The sequence below is a fragment of the Stomoxys calcitrans genome, chromosome 4 (assembly GCF_963082655.1).
Source record: "Stomoxys calcitrans chromosome 4, idStoCalc2.1, whole genome shotgun sequence".
Lineage (NCBI taxonomy): Eukaryota > Metazoa > Arthropoda > Insecta > Diptera > Muscidae > Stomoxys > Stomoxys calcitrans.
Genome location: NC_081555.1, coordinates 27,116,881 through 27,131,336, shown reverse-complemented (window position 1 = coordinate 27,131,336; position 14,456 = coordinate 27,116,881). Strand labels below are relative to the sequence as shown.

At 36.7% G+C, this 14,456-nt stretch overlaps 2 protein-coding genes across 2 annotated transcripts; one reads left to right on the top strand and one right to left on the bottom strand.

Moving 5' to 3' along the window:
* The first annotated feature begins 1,678 nt into the window (after positions 1-1,678).
* LOC106090628 (protein regulator of cytokinesis 1) lies at positions 1,679-5,526 on the top strand. The gene has a single exon (XM_013256895.2). The coding sequence runs from the start codon at positions 1,850-1,852 to the stop codon at positions 4,007-4,009; it is 2,160 nt and encodes a 719-aa protein (XP_013112349.2). The 5' UTR covers positions 1,679-1,849; the 3' UTR covers positions 4,010-5,526.
* A 6,436-nt stretch (positions 5,527-11,962) lies between these two features.
* Positions 11,963-12,499, bottom strand: LOC106090622 (histone-lysine N-methyltransferase MECOM). The gene has a single exon (XM_013256886.2). The coding sequence runs from the start codon at positions 12,497-12,499 to the stop codon at positions 11,963-11,965; it is 537 nt and encodes a 178-aa protein (XP_013112340.2).
* Positions 12,500-14,456: the final 1,957 nt, after the last annotated feature.

Below are 14,456 nucleotides of genomic sequence, written 5' to 3'. Positions count from 1 at the left end.
GGAGTAACATACCACGCGGAGCACTTATGCGTACTTAAGCGTATATGTCAAAAAAATAAAATACGTTGGTTTGTATTGTGTTAATTACATAACTGAAACGCTTTCAAAGTTGAGGGATGGTTTACTTACTCCGTCAGATGCGTTCGTGCATTTGTTGTGTAAATCACACAAGATAAATTCATTTACAGGTAGGGCCAGTTGGCGAACAACAAAAAAAAACCGAGGACACTATCTGTCCAAATCTTTGTTTGGTGCAACTCTGATTTTGAGTATGTTAGTAATTCGCGTAATTTTTCGTTGTTTGTGTGATATGTCACTTAACGATAATGCACACACACAATCGAACTTTATGAAAACTGGATAACAGATAGTGTACTCCGCGAAAAAAATTTTACTCAGCTTTTTGCCGTACACTACCTGCATATGAATTTATCTTGTAACTCACACAATACATACCCACCTATTTAATTTTTTTTTGATATGTACGCATGTCGAAACATTTTAAGGTGTTCTCATTTGTACAACAACGACAAATAATATGGTGCAATCTGCCATCTTGTCATCAAGCCGATCTACTTTTGCCAACACACGCAAAGAAATTTGTATGCGTGTGTCTATACGCGTGCTTACTTGGGCAGAGAATATGCGAGAAAGAAGATAACAACAAAGAGAATGCAAACAAAAATCTGTCATCTAGATACCGTCAAACCTGGCCAGCTGTTAACGGCTGTTCGCGTGAGACCACTGCCTTGACATGTACGATTAAGTACGCATAATTGCTGCGCGAGGTATGGAACTTCACCTCAAGTGCACGCAAGCATCTGAAGATGGTGAAACAATTAAAGGTGGTCTTATTTGTACAACAACCACAAATCATATGGTGCAATCAGCCATCTTGTCATCAAGCTGATCGACGTTTTGGCAACACACACAAAGAAATTTGTGTGCGTGGGTGTATACGTGTGCGTACATGATCAGAGAATATGCGAGAAACAACAAAAAGAATGCAAACAAAAATCTGACATTTTAATACTACTCAAGTGTTTCCATTACAATATTTTTTGCCATTTTGCTCATTATAAGCAGAGTACTACTTTTCCGCTTATTTTTAGTCAACGTTTCGCCGACAATTTTTTATATGGAGTTTGAGTGCTCCGCCTGAAAAGCTGAACAGAATACTCAGCTTTAAGCGTCAAAGATAAAAAAAATTGTTTAACTTTTCCGCCATTAGAAGATAAAACATGTCATATGAGCTGTCACTTTCAGTTTCTTTCTGTAAGCCGAATGTATTTTCACACATGTATGTTCGATGAACTAAAAACCGAAAAAGTTGAATATTTATTCTAAAGTTCATTTGTCATATGAAATTTTTCGTACGTATTACACGATGTGTGCAACTTCCGGAGTTGCTGTTCTTGAAATTACTTATGGCATGTCTTATTGTCTAATGGCAGCTTTAATTGTACCATGACTCAACCCAAGGACACATATGGTGAAGTTTAACAAAAGAGACAACCTTTCAATTAACGAGCCATGGATGTTGTGACTGGGGTGAAATGGGTTGCTTTAAATATGGCAATACCAAATGCCAAATGGTGGCAGCTCCACTGTATTGACATTCTTGTCTAGCTGCTAGCCATTTTTAAAAATAACCGCGGCTTGTAAACAGAAAGGAATCCAAAAAATCAAGTTTTTAACAACAGAACTCAAATTTTTGACAACAGAACTCAAATTTTTAACAACTAAAACCAGTCTCTAAATTAGAAACAACAAATAGCTTCAACACTAGTGCATTCTTGCAAATTATTGGGACAAAATAATCGTTCAATAGTTCTGTAGCAGCGCAACCATGGCAAACTATGAAAAAGAATGTAAAGAAATGCAATACCTTACGCATAAGTATGTGAGTGAGATCACCAAAATATGGGAAAAACTCTTTGAACAGGATACATGTAGAGATAACTTGCGCAAGCTTGTGGAACATGCCAATAATTTTTATCGTGAATTGGTTGATGAATCACTGAAAAGGAAGGCCTATATTGAGGGCGAAATAGAGGATTTAAAAAAGGAGGCGGAAAACCTTAAAAGGTTACTTAATGTTAATGTAGAGCTGCCTTCATATCACTCAGAAGATATTCCCCTCCTAAGAATTCAATCAGAACTTGATAAAAGCTTGGAGGACTTGAGAGACCAGTTAAGACTGCGCAAGGAACAAATTTGTGAATTGCTTTTGGAGCAAGAAGCCCTTTGCGAAGAGCTGGGAGAGCCACCACGTGCTTTACTGGCCGATCCTTTGCCAACGGCCGAGGAGATAGATGAATTCCGTATACACCTGGACAAGCTGAGGGATGAAAGAGCTGAACGCTTGAGCCGCGTGTCAAACATGCGCAGGGACATTAAGAATTTCCTACAAGTTTTAGAGTTGAAGGTGAACACCGAAACCGAGGATCGTTTGCTTAACCATCGTGAGATACCCATGAATAAGGAGACATTTAATGGTCTGAAGAGAATGTACGATAACTATGGAGCCCAAGTGCAAGAATTAAGGGATACCATCGACGGAATGCGTAATAAAATAAGCACCCTCTGGGATCGCCTGCAGACTTCTCCCAATACGCGACACAAGTTTAATCGCTACAAAGACTACAACCAACACACCTATGATGTCTTCTATAGCGAATTGCAGCGCTGTGAGCAGCTAAAGAGCCAAAATATCAAATTGTATGTGCAACAGATAAGGGATGAAATCGTTCGGTGGTGGGACAAGTGCCTCAAAAGCGAAAAGCAAAGAGAACGGTTTTCCGCCTTCAGCTCAACCTGTTATACAGATGATCTTTTGGATCTACATGAGTTGGAGTTGAATGACTGCAAGATGCATTACGAGACCAACAAGCACATTTTCGACTTATTTGCAGATCGCAATATTCTATGGGATCGCATGTGTGCCTTGGAGGCAAAGGCCTCCGAACCGGGTCGCTACAATAACCGAGGTGGGCAATTGCTGAAGGAGGAGAAAGAACGCAAAACTATTGCCACGAAACTTCCCAAAATCGAGCAGCAAATCAGCGACCTTGTGCGGGAATACGAAGAAAGAGAGCATTCTCCATTCTTGGTGTATGGTGAGAACATAGTCGAATTCATGGCCAATCAGTGGGAACGCAAACGCAAAGAAAAAGAACAATTGCAATCAGCCCGAAAAAATGCGGCCAAGACGCCAGGCCTCACACCAGTTAAGCCAAATGTCACTATGCGCACCCCCATGTCGTTGAAAAATGCATCGACAGCGTCCTCGCTGCGCAAAACACCTTCAACCACAAATCTAACAAGTCAAATAGGCATATCCTCCCAAAAGCGTAAACTGAATCCGGTGGAAAAACACACGCCAATGGCCAAACGTAGTCTAATGCAGGCCTTGAATAGTCCAAGCATATTTCTCAAGCCATCCACCACAAAAAATACCCTGCCGCAATCAAAATTGTTAGGCTCGGCGTCCAAAGTTTCCGCATTTAAATCGCCTTTGAAGAAAGCCAAAGTTATAGGAACCACTTTAAAGCGTAAGAGTGGTCGACTTAGTGCAGGCACGAAAAAGCGAAGATCTATGAATAAGAGTGGTACGGCGGCTCGTAATATACCACGCATTGTAGTGCAGGATTGTGCCTCATCAGATGGTTATACCACGGACAATACAGCCGACGATACCTATGATTCATTCCAGAAATGCATTGAACCAGCATCTAGATCATCCATAATACAAAACACCACCACACAATCGTCCAGCAGTAGTGCAACGATGCGAAATCGTCGCATGCAAAAAATGGTAATGGATGAAAATGCACGTCTGGCAAAATTGCCTAGACCACGGCCAATTAGCAGGACTCCTTCGAAGCAGAATTTAACCCATCACAGTAATAGCACCAACATAACCAGAACTCCAACGAATGCACACTCGCCGGTCTCATGTTCGACGGGTCGTAAGTTAACCACAAAAAATTTGCCCATTATTATTTAAGGACGTTTTTAAAGATACAGCCAGAGTCTCTAGTTTATAGTATTTTTTATGTTGTTTGTAATACATGGTGTTAGGTGTTTTATGTTTTTTTTTCAAATTTGTAAAATTGAAGGCAAGAACGATGATTTTTTGGTTTAGTTAAGGGGAAAAAGGTAAAATATGAACATTTTGTATATTTTCCTTAAACCTTAGACGCTTCTTTATACGAGGCTACTTAGTGTGCCTGTTTTTATTTTAATTTCTTATTCGAATTTTGACTATTAATATAACTTGACACTATCAACACTTCAAATAATGTTAAAAACGTTTTTAATAAATTAAATGAATAAAACAATCGGCAGACAGGATAACATACTTTCGGGTTCCTGTAAAACCCATTTTGAGGGTACTATTTTGCCTATATTAAGCTTTCAAATCAAACTTTGGTACAAACCTTTCGATATTAATTGCTACCGTCAAGTTCCTTATCATGTTGTGGAAGTAAAACAACGCCCTACTAACATTCTAATCATTGGGGCTTGAAAAATTATGACATGATTTCAAGCTAAAAGTTTTCTTTTTTAATATGACTTTTCGTCAAAATATGTTCTGATATATTGTTAGATAATTTTCAGATATATTCTTAAAAATTAATGAACCCTTATCAGTTATAGTTCTAACATTTGTTAGTTGTCTCTTTTACAAGCTTAAATAAAGGAGAATGGGAATGGGTTAAAATGCATTGCGCCTTAGCGCAAATGTTAACGAAAAGCTCGATCAAAACATGAGACATTTTTACATAATTTCAAATTTAAGTTTAAAGAAATATTAAAGAGCTAAACATCTTTTCAAAATAAGTCCATGCCCTAAACTTTCGGTCTATAGATTTCAGTTTTGAGCCCCAGTGCCCCGTTGAGGCTTTGCTATAAAAAGAAAACCATTAATCATTGAGCTAACTTTAATCGATTCGAGAAAATTTCATAAAAATTTGTCTTAAAAGAAATTTCATGAAAAGTTTTGTTTGTAGAGATAATTTCAGGGAAAATTTTTGTCTTTGGAGGAAATTTCAAGAAGATTTTGTCTTTAAAAAAAGGCTGTACTTTTGTTTGGCAAAAATTTCAGCAATATTTTGTTGTCACAGAAATTTAGTATTTAGAGAAAATTTCATGGAAAGTTTCTTTTTATAGATACAATTTTTAGATACAATTACAGAAAAAATATCCCTGAAAAAATTTCCATAAAACTTTCTCTAAAGACAAAGTCCTTTACATACTCGCTTACAAAATCTTAAGTCTATTGTGGTACCATAGTAGGGACAAGCTAAGGCCCCTGGTAGGATCGAAATGGCAATCGGAGAACGCTACCAACTCGGTAATCGGGGCGCTTCAAAATTCCCGTTAAATTGTCTTCTTCTCTTTAGAAAACATTTTCGGGAAATTTTTTGTCTGGAGAGAACATTTTTTTAATAAATTTTGTTTTCTTTTAAGAGAAGATTTTCGGGAAATTTTGTCTTTAGAGAATAATTACGGGAAATTTTTTCTATAGAGAAAATTTTCGGGAAATTTTGTCTCTAGAGAAAGTTTTCGGGAAATTTTGTCTCTAGAGAAAGTTTTCGGGAAATTTTGTCTCTAGAGAAAGTTTTTGGGAAATTTTGTCTATAGAGAAAATTTTCGGGAAATTTTGTCTATAAAGAAAATTTTCGGGAAATTTTGTCTTCGAGAAAATTTTCGAGAAATTTCGTCTTTAGAGAAACATTTTCGGGAAATTTTGTATTTCAAAAATTTTTTTCGGGAAATTTTGCCTTTAGAGAAAATTTTCGAAAAATTTTTTCTTTATAGAAAATTTTCCTGAAATTTGTCTTTAGAGAAAATTTTCAAGAAATTTTGTCTTTAGAGAAAATTTCAGGGGTATTTTGTCTTTAGAGAAAGTTTCAGGGAAATTTTGTCTTTAGGGAAAATTTTGTCTTTAGAAAATATTTTCGAGAAATTTTGCATTTGGGGAATATTTTTGGGGAATTTTGTCTTTAAGGAAAATTTTTGGGAAATTTTGTCTTTGGAAAACATTTTCGAAAAATTTTGTATTTAGAGAAAATTCCAGGGAATTTTGTCTTTAGAAAAAATTGCATGGAAATTTTGTCTTTAGAGGAAATTGCAGGGTAATTTTGTCTTTAAAGAAAATTACAGGGAGATTTTGTCTTTAGAGAAAATTTCAGGAAAATTTTGTCTTTAGAGGAAATTTTCTAGAAATTTGGTCTTTGGAGAAAATTTTCGAAAAAATTTTCGGGAAATTTTGTCTTTAAAGTAAAATTCAGGGAATTTTTGGAAAACATTTTCAAGATATTCTGTCTTAGAGAAAATTTTAGGGAAATTTTGTGTTTAGAAAGCATTTTCAAAAAATTTTGTCCTTTGAGAAAATTTCGGGAAAATTTTGTCTTTGGGGAAAATTTCAGGGAAATTTTGTCTTTAGAGAAAATTTTAAGGAATTTTGTTTTTAGAGAAAATATAGGGGAATTTTGTCTTCGGAGAAAATTTTCGGGAAATTTTGTCTTTACAGAAAATTTCGGGGAAATTTTGCCTTTAGAGAAAATCTTAGGGAATTTTGTCTTAAGAGAAAATATTCGGGAAATTTTGTCTTTAGAGAAAATATTAGGAAAATTTTGTCTTTAGAGAAAATTTCAGGGAAATTTTGTTTTTAGAGAAAATTTTAGGGAATTTTGTCTTTAGAGGAAATTTCAGGTAAATTTTGTTTTTAGGGGAAAATTTTAGGGAATTTTGTCTTCAGAGAAAATTTTCGGGAAATTTTGTCTTTAGAGAAAATATTAGGAAAATTTCATCTTTACAGAAAATTTCAGGGAAATTTTGCCTTTAGAGAAAATTTTCGGGAAATTTTATCGTTTGAGAAAATTTTCAGGAAATTTTGTTTTTAGAGAAAATTTTGGGGAAGTTTTGTCGGGCAATTTTGTTTTTAGAGAAAATTTTGGGCAAGTTTTGTCTTTAAAGAAAATTATTGTCGAATTTTGTCTTTAGAGAAAATTTTATGTTAAAAAATTTTTTTCGAAAAATTTTGGCTTTGGGGAATAATTTTGGAAAATATTGTCTTTGGAGAACATTTTCGAGAAATTTTGTCTTTTAAGAAAATTCTCGGGAAATTTTGTTTTTAGAAAAAAATTTTTTACAGAATTTTTTCTCTAGACAAATTTTAGCGAAAATTTCTTTTGAAAATATTTCTTTATCTGTTTGCGCATTTAAGCAAAATATGTGTTATTGGTCAGATGACATAGGAAATGCTACAACGTCTCTTCTTTGTTGTTGTAGCAGTGTGTTATACAATGTGGCGGTAGCCCTTGCCGATGAAGAACTCCATCGGGTCAATCCGGTACGTATAACAGGCTGCCATGGGATTGAACGTCTCTTCGTCATCCCCACAAGCTATCACTTGCCGCATCTCTTTTGCATAAGGTGGCCCGTAGTCTTATGTGTCCCGTTATAATACCGATCTCCTTACTTAGTGTTGACGTCATTTATGATCATTTTAATCTTGTACAACTTCTATACAAAGAAGTATCGTTTTGTGGCATATGACATTTGAATTAGGCTAGCCCTCCAAGTAGTTAATGTAGATATCATAGATCTCTCATTGATATGTGAGAAATCATCTCAGTTTGCTTAAAGAATTGTCTGTGGGGAAATTTGAATTGTTTTCTTAATTTCTATTACATTGACTTCCCATTCTCTAAAAAATCATCGTCCTTGATTTACCTGACGTTTATTATTATTTTTGTTTATTTTAAGCTATTTGTATTTTCTGTTTGTAATTATTTTTATTTGCTTTATGTTGGTGTGTATGGTTTTTTCTCAAATATTTTTTATTTTTTTTTTTTTGTAAAAATGTGAAGAGTTCTTGTTTGAATGTTAGAAATTAGGCAGCATAAGCAAGGGCACCTGAAACTAGACGGAATTCCCGAATAAACTCCAACTATTTGTACTTTTGACTTTAATGCAATTATAACTACTTGAATTACGCTTGTTTTTCCCTTTTGTTTATTTATAATTTATAAATGCCATTTTAAAAAAATGTGCTCTATATGATAAGTAATTAAGAGGATAAGGGTCACATTACAAAGAAAACAAAATTCAATTCCTTAAAAAAAATAAATTTAATGTAAGCATAAATTTAAAATTCCTCCAAAGTTTGGAAATTCCAGAAAAACATATATTTAATTGTGGTTTCCCTTAATATGTATTGGCTTATTGTTATTGGTATGCGTCAAAAATAATGAAATTTCAAAACTTTTTAGAAATTCCATTTATTTTTAATTTTTGTGCGACCCCCTTTTGACAAAGAAAATAAAATTTTGTAAAATGTAACTATTCTTTTTAAAAAGAATTGTTTAATATAACTGTTTTTTGCTTTTTCTTCTTCAGAGCCTAATTAATTACTTTAAAAATCCCAATTATTGTAGTCATATTATAAGAAGTCCATTTGTAATTATTTTTAAGTATTTTAATCAACAATTTTAATAAAAAAATATACTAACCAAAACTTTAAATTGATATTTTTACTAAAAAAAATAAAAACCTATAAATATTCTCAAAATCTTGAGTAGCCCATCATCACTGAAATGTTCTACCAAATATCTCACGATTAAGCATCTTTAATGTTTTAATGGTTTTTGGGGTGGGGCGTCCTAAAAACATTTATTCTCAAGTTTGATGGCAGATTCCTACTCTACTCCCATTTAAACCCAATATTGTCCCGATAAGTCTAAATTTGTATCCAATTTTTTAAGTCAGATTCGTACTTTGAAGTGTCACATTTCAGTCGATCTACATACATGACCCCTCGATGTGCATGTGACAATTCTAAGGGTTTGGAACCATTTTTAAAGTCAGATACGTACTCTATTGCAACAAAACTTCTTATTGAGGCTTTGAGGGGGCTTAGGAAGAAAAACGGAGAATTGGCTTAGATTGGGACTGTAAAAATGTATAGATCAATTAACACTTCAAATGGTATGGGGTGTACGAGAGCCTAAGTGTACTACACATATACAATTGAGACTTTTTGCTGAATATGTTTGTGTAGTGCATATATCGGTGTTTTGACCCATCTGGGGTTTTTCCAATAGTGACTTGAAAACTTTGCATTTAATTGATGAACTCACTCTTACAATTTGTTCAGTTAACTCTTTAGTTCATCATGGTAAAGTGCACGAACGACAACGTCTGCAAATTATACAAATTAAATACCGAAATTCGAAGTCGGTGGCCGCTGCTTCAAAAGCGAAATCAAAGGCTTAATACATTCGCCATTTAGCAAAATATGCGTTATTGGTCAGGTAAAAAACCACATGTGCTTCAAGAATCAACACTTTCTCCACAAAAAATAACTTGTGCAGTTTGCATGCCGGCTTCATCATAGGGCCATACTTCTTCTTCGTCGACGATGCTAATCGCCACGTTATCGTGAATGGACAACGCTACCACACCTTGCTCACTGACAATTTTTTGCCTGACGTTGAAGATATTAACCTAGAAGAAATTCACATGTGCTTTATGAATCAACACTTCATCCACAAAAAGCAAAATCATCTTCAGTGAGAAAGCCGAATTTTGGCTTAATAGATTCGCCATTAAGCAAAATAAGCGTTATTGGTTAGGTAAAAATCCACATGTGCTTCACAAATCAACACTTCATCTGCAAAAAATAACTCTCAACTCACAAAAAGCAAAATCATCTCCAGTGAGAAAGCCGATTTTTGGCTTAATAGATTCGCCATTAAGCAAAATTAGCGTTATTGGTCAGGTAAAAATCCACATGTGCTTCACAAATCAACACTTCATCCACAAAAAATAACTCTTTGGTGCAGTTTGCATGCCGGTTTCATCATAGGGCCATACTTCTTCTTCGTCGACGATGCTTGTCGCCACGTTACCGTGAATGGACATTGCTACCACACCTTGCTCAAATGCAAATTTTGCCCATGAATAAGGCATAGGAACTGGGGCATGGCTTAGCCCGCAGCTAAGCTTCTCGTGACAGCAATGAACACCACATAGATCCGAACTCAATGTTCCAGCTTGTGTGGTGCTTAACGCTATCCCGTGCCGGGTGGATTCTTGCAGAAGCTGTGAGAACAGCTAGGAAGAAGAGACTATAGAACATCCGATGTGTGTGTGTCCCACACTGGCAGTCAGAAGCATTTTCACTTTAGGTTCTTATTTCTTTGAGAACTTGTCTAAATTAGAGGATGTGAATATTCCTAAATTTTTGGCCATTTTAAAGCGATCTGGATAGTTCAACTGTAGGAACTAGAAGGCATCTTCCTTCTCCTGTTCCTTAGACGAACGAACGTCGAATTGAGTCTGATGGCAGACTGCCAATTAAACCTAACCTAAGTAACCTTACGCGTTTATACAAATTTACCCATGAATAGAGATGGGCGATGGGTATTTAACCCAAAAGGTATTTACCCGGAAAAATAGGTAAATATCCGGGTATTTACCCATTTATACCCAAATGCTGGGTATTTTTTTTAATTTGGCAGATATTTTGGGTATAAAAACATTTTTCAAAAAATTTTTGATGATTTCGATATAAAACTGATCTTCTGATCTCATAAAGTCGGATTTTAGTTTTATATAGCCACTATATAAACCGATCTCCAGACTTAAAATCTTGAGGCAATAAATTGGTCATTTTTAATCCGATTTCCGTGAAATTTGGCACAGTGAGTTTTGGTAGGACCCTATTCGTTTCTGTGAGGTGCGATTCAGATCGCACTATATTTGGATGTAGCTGCGATTGGACCAACCACCCGCTTTCTCGATATGGGGTATTGAGGCCATAAAAGATCCATTTATTACTCGAATTCGATGAAATTTGGCATAGTGTGTTCTGGTAGTAAAAGGAGAATTTTCCATCCAATTTCGATGAAATTTGGTACAGCGAGTTGCCCTCTTAACGTTTTTGTTGAATATCGTCCAGATCGGACCTTATTTGGGTATAGATTCCATATAGACCACCGATCTCCCGAAATAAAGTATTGAGCCTATAAAACGAGCATTTTTCATCCGACTTTGATGAAATTTGAAACAGTGCGTTTTGGCACCCCTCTAAACCTTTTTGTTGAATATCGTCCATATTGGGCCAAATTTACCCAAGCGTTGGGTATTTACCCGGTAGAAACCCATCTCTACCCATGAACATTCCATTGAGGAACCGAAACAAACTTCTCACATATCAATGAATGCTGTCCGATTCATGTTGAAGCTCAATAATAAGGAACCTTCTTTCTATAGTCGATTCCGAACGGCGTGCCGCGGTGCGACACCCCTACTGCCTTTAAAACAAACTTGAATTTCATTGAATTAGGTAAGTTCAAATTAAGAAAAATACATTTATTTCAAACTAAAGTAGCCCCCGTATTGAGATCCATACTCAAAGGGAGTTTTTAAATGGTAACATACTACATTCAAATGACAATATACCACCTAGTGCATTAATATGTATGTAAGGTAAAAAATTAGTTCGAACATTAAAAGCGGCATTCCATTGAAAATTTTTAAAAATTTTTTATGCGATGGAACGTATCGTTTCTTAATATAAATCTTACAGCGTATGTGTGTACGTAGGTAAATGTTTTGTTTCTTTGTCGAAGATTTTGTTTTTGTTGAAAATATGTTTAAACAATGGTAAGCTAAATGAGGGAAATATAGATTTTTTTGGTTTTTACAAATAGAATTTTTTTAGTTTACAAAATATTAAGTTAGAAACAAAAGTATAATGGGCTTTTTGTTATCGTCTTTCCAAATATGCTTGCAAATCTCTTTGGCAAAAGCTTCATACACTTGTGTAATTAGTCCTTTACAAGTCCTTGTCTCAACAATTCCCATGTGAATCAATAGCGATTTGTGTCTTCGATAGTGGCATGTGTATGGGTGTGTGTGTGTGTGTGTGTGTGTGTGTTTAGGTTCATCGGTTTTTTCGGTGACGTTGTGTTAGCTGATGTCGTTGTAACTGGCCATAGGTGGCAAAACCTTTATCGCATGCCTTGCATGAAAAATGCTTTTCGGAATGTATATCACGTAAATGCTTTTGCAAATTATCCTTGCGTTTAAAGGTCTTTTCACAAAATTCACAATTAAATGGCCGATTATCGGAGTGCGTTAGCAGGTGTCGCCTTAGGTTTCGCAGCAATTTAAATTCCAATGGACACTGGTCGCAGTGATATAAATTGGTAACCTCATTGCGCATATATACCAGGTTATCAATGCTGTTTCCTGGTTCAGGATAATCCAGCAAATGGCTCATATCACTTTCATCAAAATAACGTTGGTGTTCTTCTTTTATGTCTCGTATGTCGTCGTGTATTTCGTCGTGCATGTCGTCTTGTATGTCATCCTTTATATTGTATGTGGGAGTAATAATCTCATTTGCGGAGCTATCCTTTTCCATTTGCCGTTTCACACCATCAACATATTCGTAATCATCGTAACTGTAGTTATCCATTATTTCAATGGGTTCGACTGCAAAAGAAATAAGGAAAGGAAAAAGTTTTTAAGAAACACATTTCGAGTTGGTGCATGGAAGTTGAATAATACTTTACTTTAGAGGGTTGGTGTCAAAGAATATATATATACACTTTATGGGATCCTAGATCAATATTTCGAAGTGTTGCAAACGGAATGACTAGATTAGTATACCCCCATCCTATGGTGTTGGGTATAGGTTAGGTTGAAAAGAGGGTGCAGATATTAATCCGCCCCATGGCACTATGGACATACACCTAAGCCAGTGATCGGCTTGTTGTGCGCTCAAAAAAGACTATAATATCACCTCTAAAAAGAAAATTTTAAGTTGGGAATTCAGTGCTACTTACAAAATCCTTAATTGTTTTCAATACCACTACCCTAAGTTGGTTCATGTCTGGTATTGTGTCTCCACCTAAGTGCCGGTATCTGTTAGACGCGAAAGCCGGGCAATGACAAAGGAAATGCTCTAACGTCTCATCATCTTCCTCATCATGCCCTACACATGCTATCACTTGACTCACCGATTTTACATAAGTGAGCTCGTAGTCCTATGTGTCCTGTTATGATACCAATAGCTATACTGACCTCCTTCTTACATCCTTTCAGTAATAGCCTCGTCTTCTCACGATCTGAAACCCCCCGTAGGATTTTCCCCGTCCTACCGACCGTTTCGCTGTTTCACAAAGTTGCATGTGCATTCGTCGCCCACTCCCTTAACTCGGTCTGCGTCGACCGGAAAGGCTTCGGGTTACCTAAGTTTATTGACGGCAGTCCTCTTGCCTTCACCGCCAAATCGTCTGCCCTTTCATTTCCCCTTATTTCGTTATGGCCCGGCACCCAAACGATGCGGATTTTCCCATCCTCAGAGACTGCAAGGCTGTTCGTAACCTTACCGTCCTGGTTTTTATTGCCCCTAAGGCGATTTTACTGTCGGTAAAGATGTGATGCGTTAGCACCACACCACTTCACACATTCCGTGATCAACCGGATCTCCGCCTGCAGGACCGTATTATGGTTAGTCAGTCTAAAACAGATCTCAGCCCCTGGGTTCTCAGTTCTTTGGGTTCTGTCCTCTAGCTTTGATCCATCCGTGTAACATGATCTTCCAGATGGCAATACTGGAAGATCAAGGTGGTGGGTATAAAAATGACAAAAAAGCGCAATTCCACGCACAAGACAAAGAATGTGTTAAATGTGTTGAATTCTGCCAATAGGAGTATAGGCGGAATTTCCATGATTTCTGCCTCAAATTTACACAAAGAAGACTAATTTGAAGTTGCATCCGCACTTAGCTCGCATCCAGCTAAGTAGATAAATGGCAGTGTTCAGAATCGAAACAACTTGTCCTAACAAATCTCTCTATGTTTTTGCCCCACACTTAGCTTGCATTCGCGCTTGGCTCGCAGCCACACATCCGGCTTAGCTCGCATTCGCACTTAGCCTGCATCCGTACCCAGTTGCACCCGCACCTAGTTGCATTCGCGCCTATCTCGCATCCGCGCCTGGCTCGCACCCACACCTAATTGCATCTCTAGATGGAATTGCCAACCGTAGAGTTGTTTTCACATATGCTCCCCTTACTAAAGATAGTTTTATCCCGCAGACTTTGTGGTAGCGATACATGAAATCCCGAATGTAAATTATATCATTATAGTTATAGAGCGCACCTGCCTTCCCTACCAGCTAACCATAAGACGTTGTCATCGTCGTACTTGCTGACCAGTCTCCGACTCCGAATACAACGATTCCGAGCTCAGCCAGGCCAGCGCTCAATTTGCTCACCTACAGGAGTCCGACCACAAGGCGCCCGCCACATATCACAAACATCATCCGAAGCCCGCACCGACAAACGACGCCTTCCACTAAGCCCACCGAATGTTCCGGATCAACAATAAATCAACTGCTGTCGGTGACCGCACCGTCCAAAAGCACCA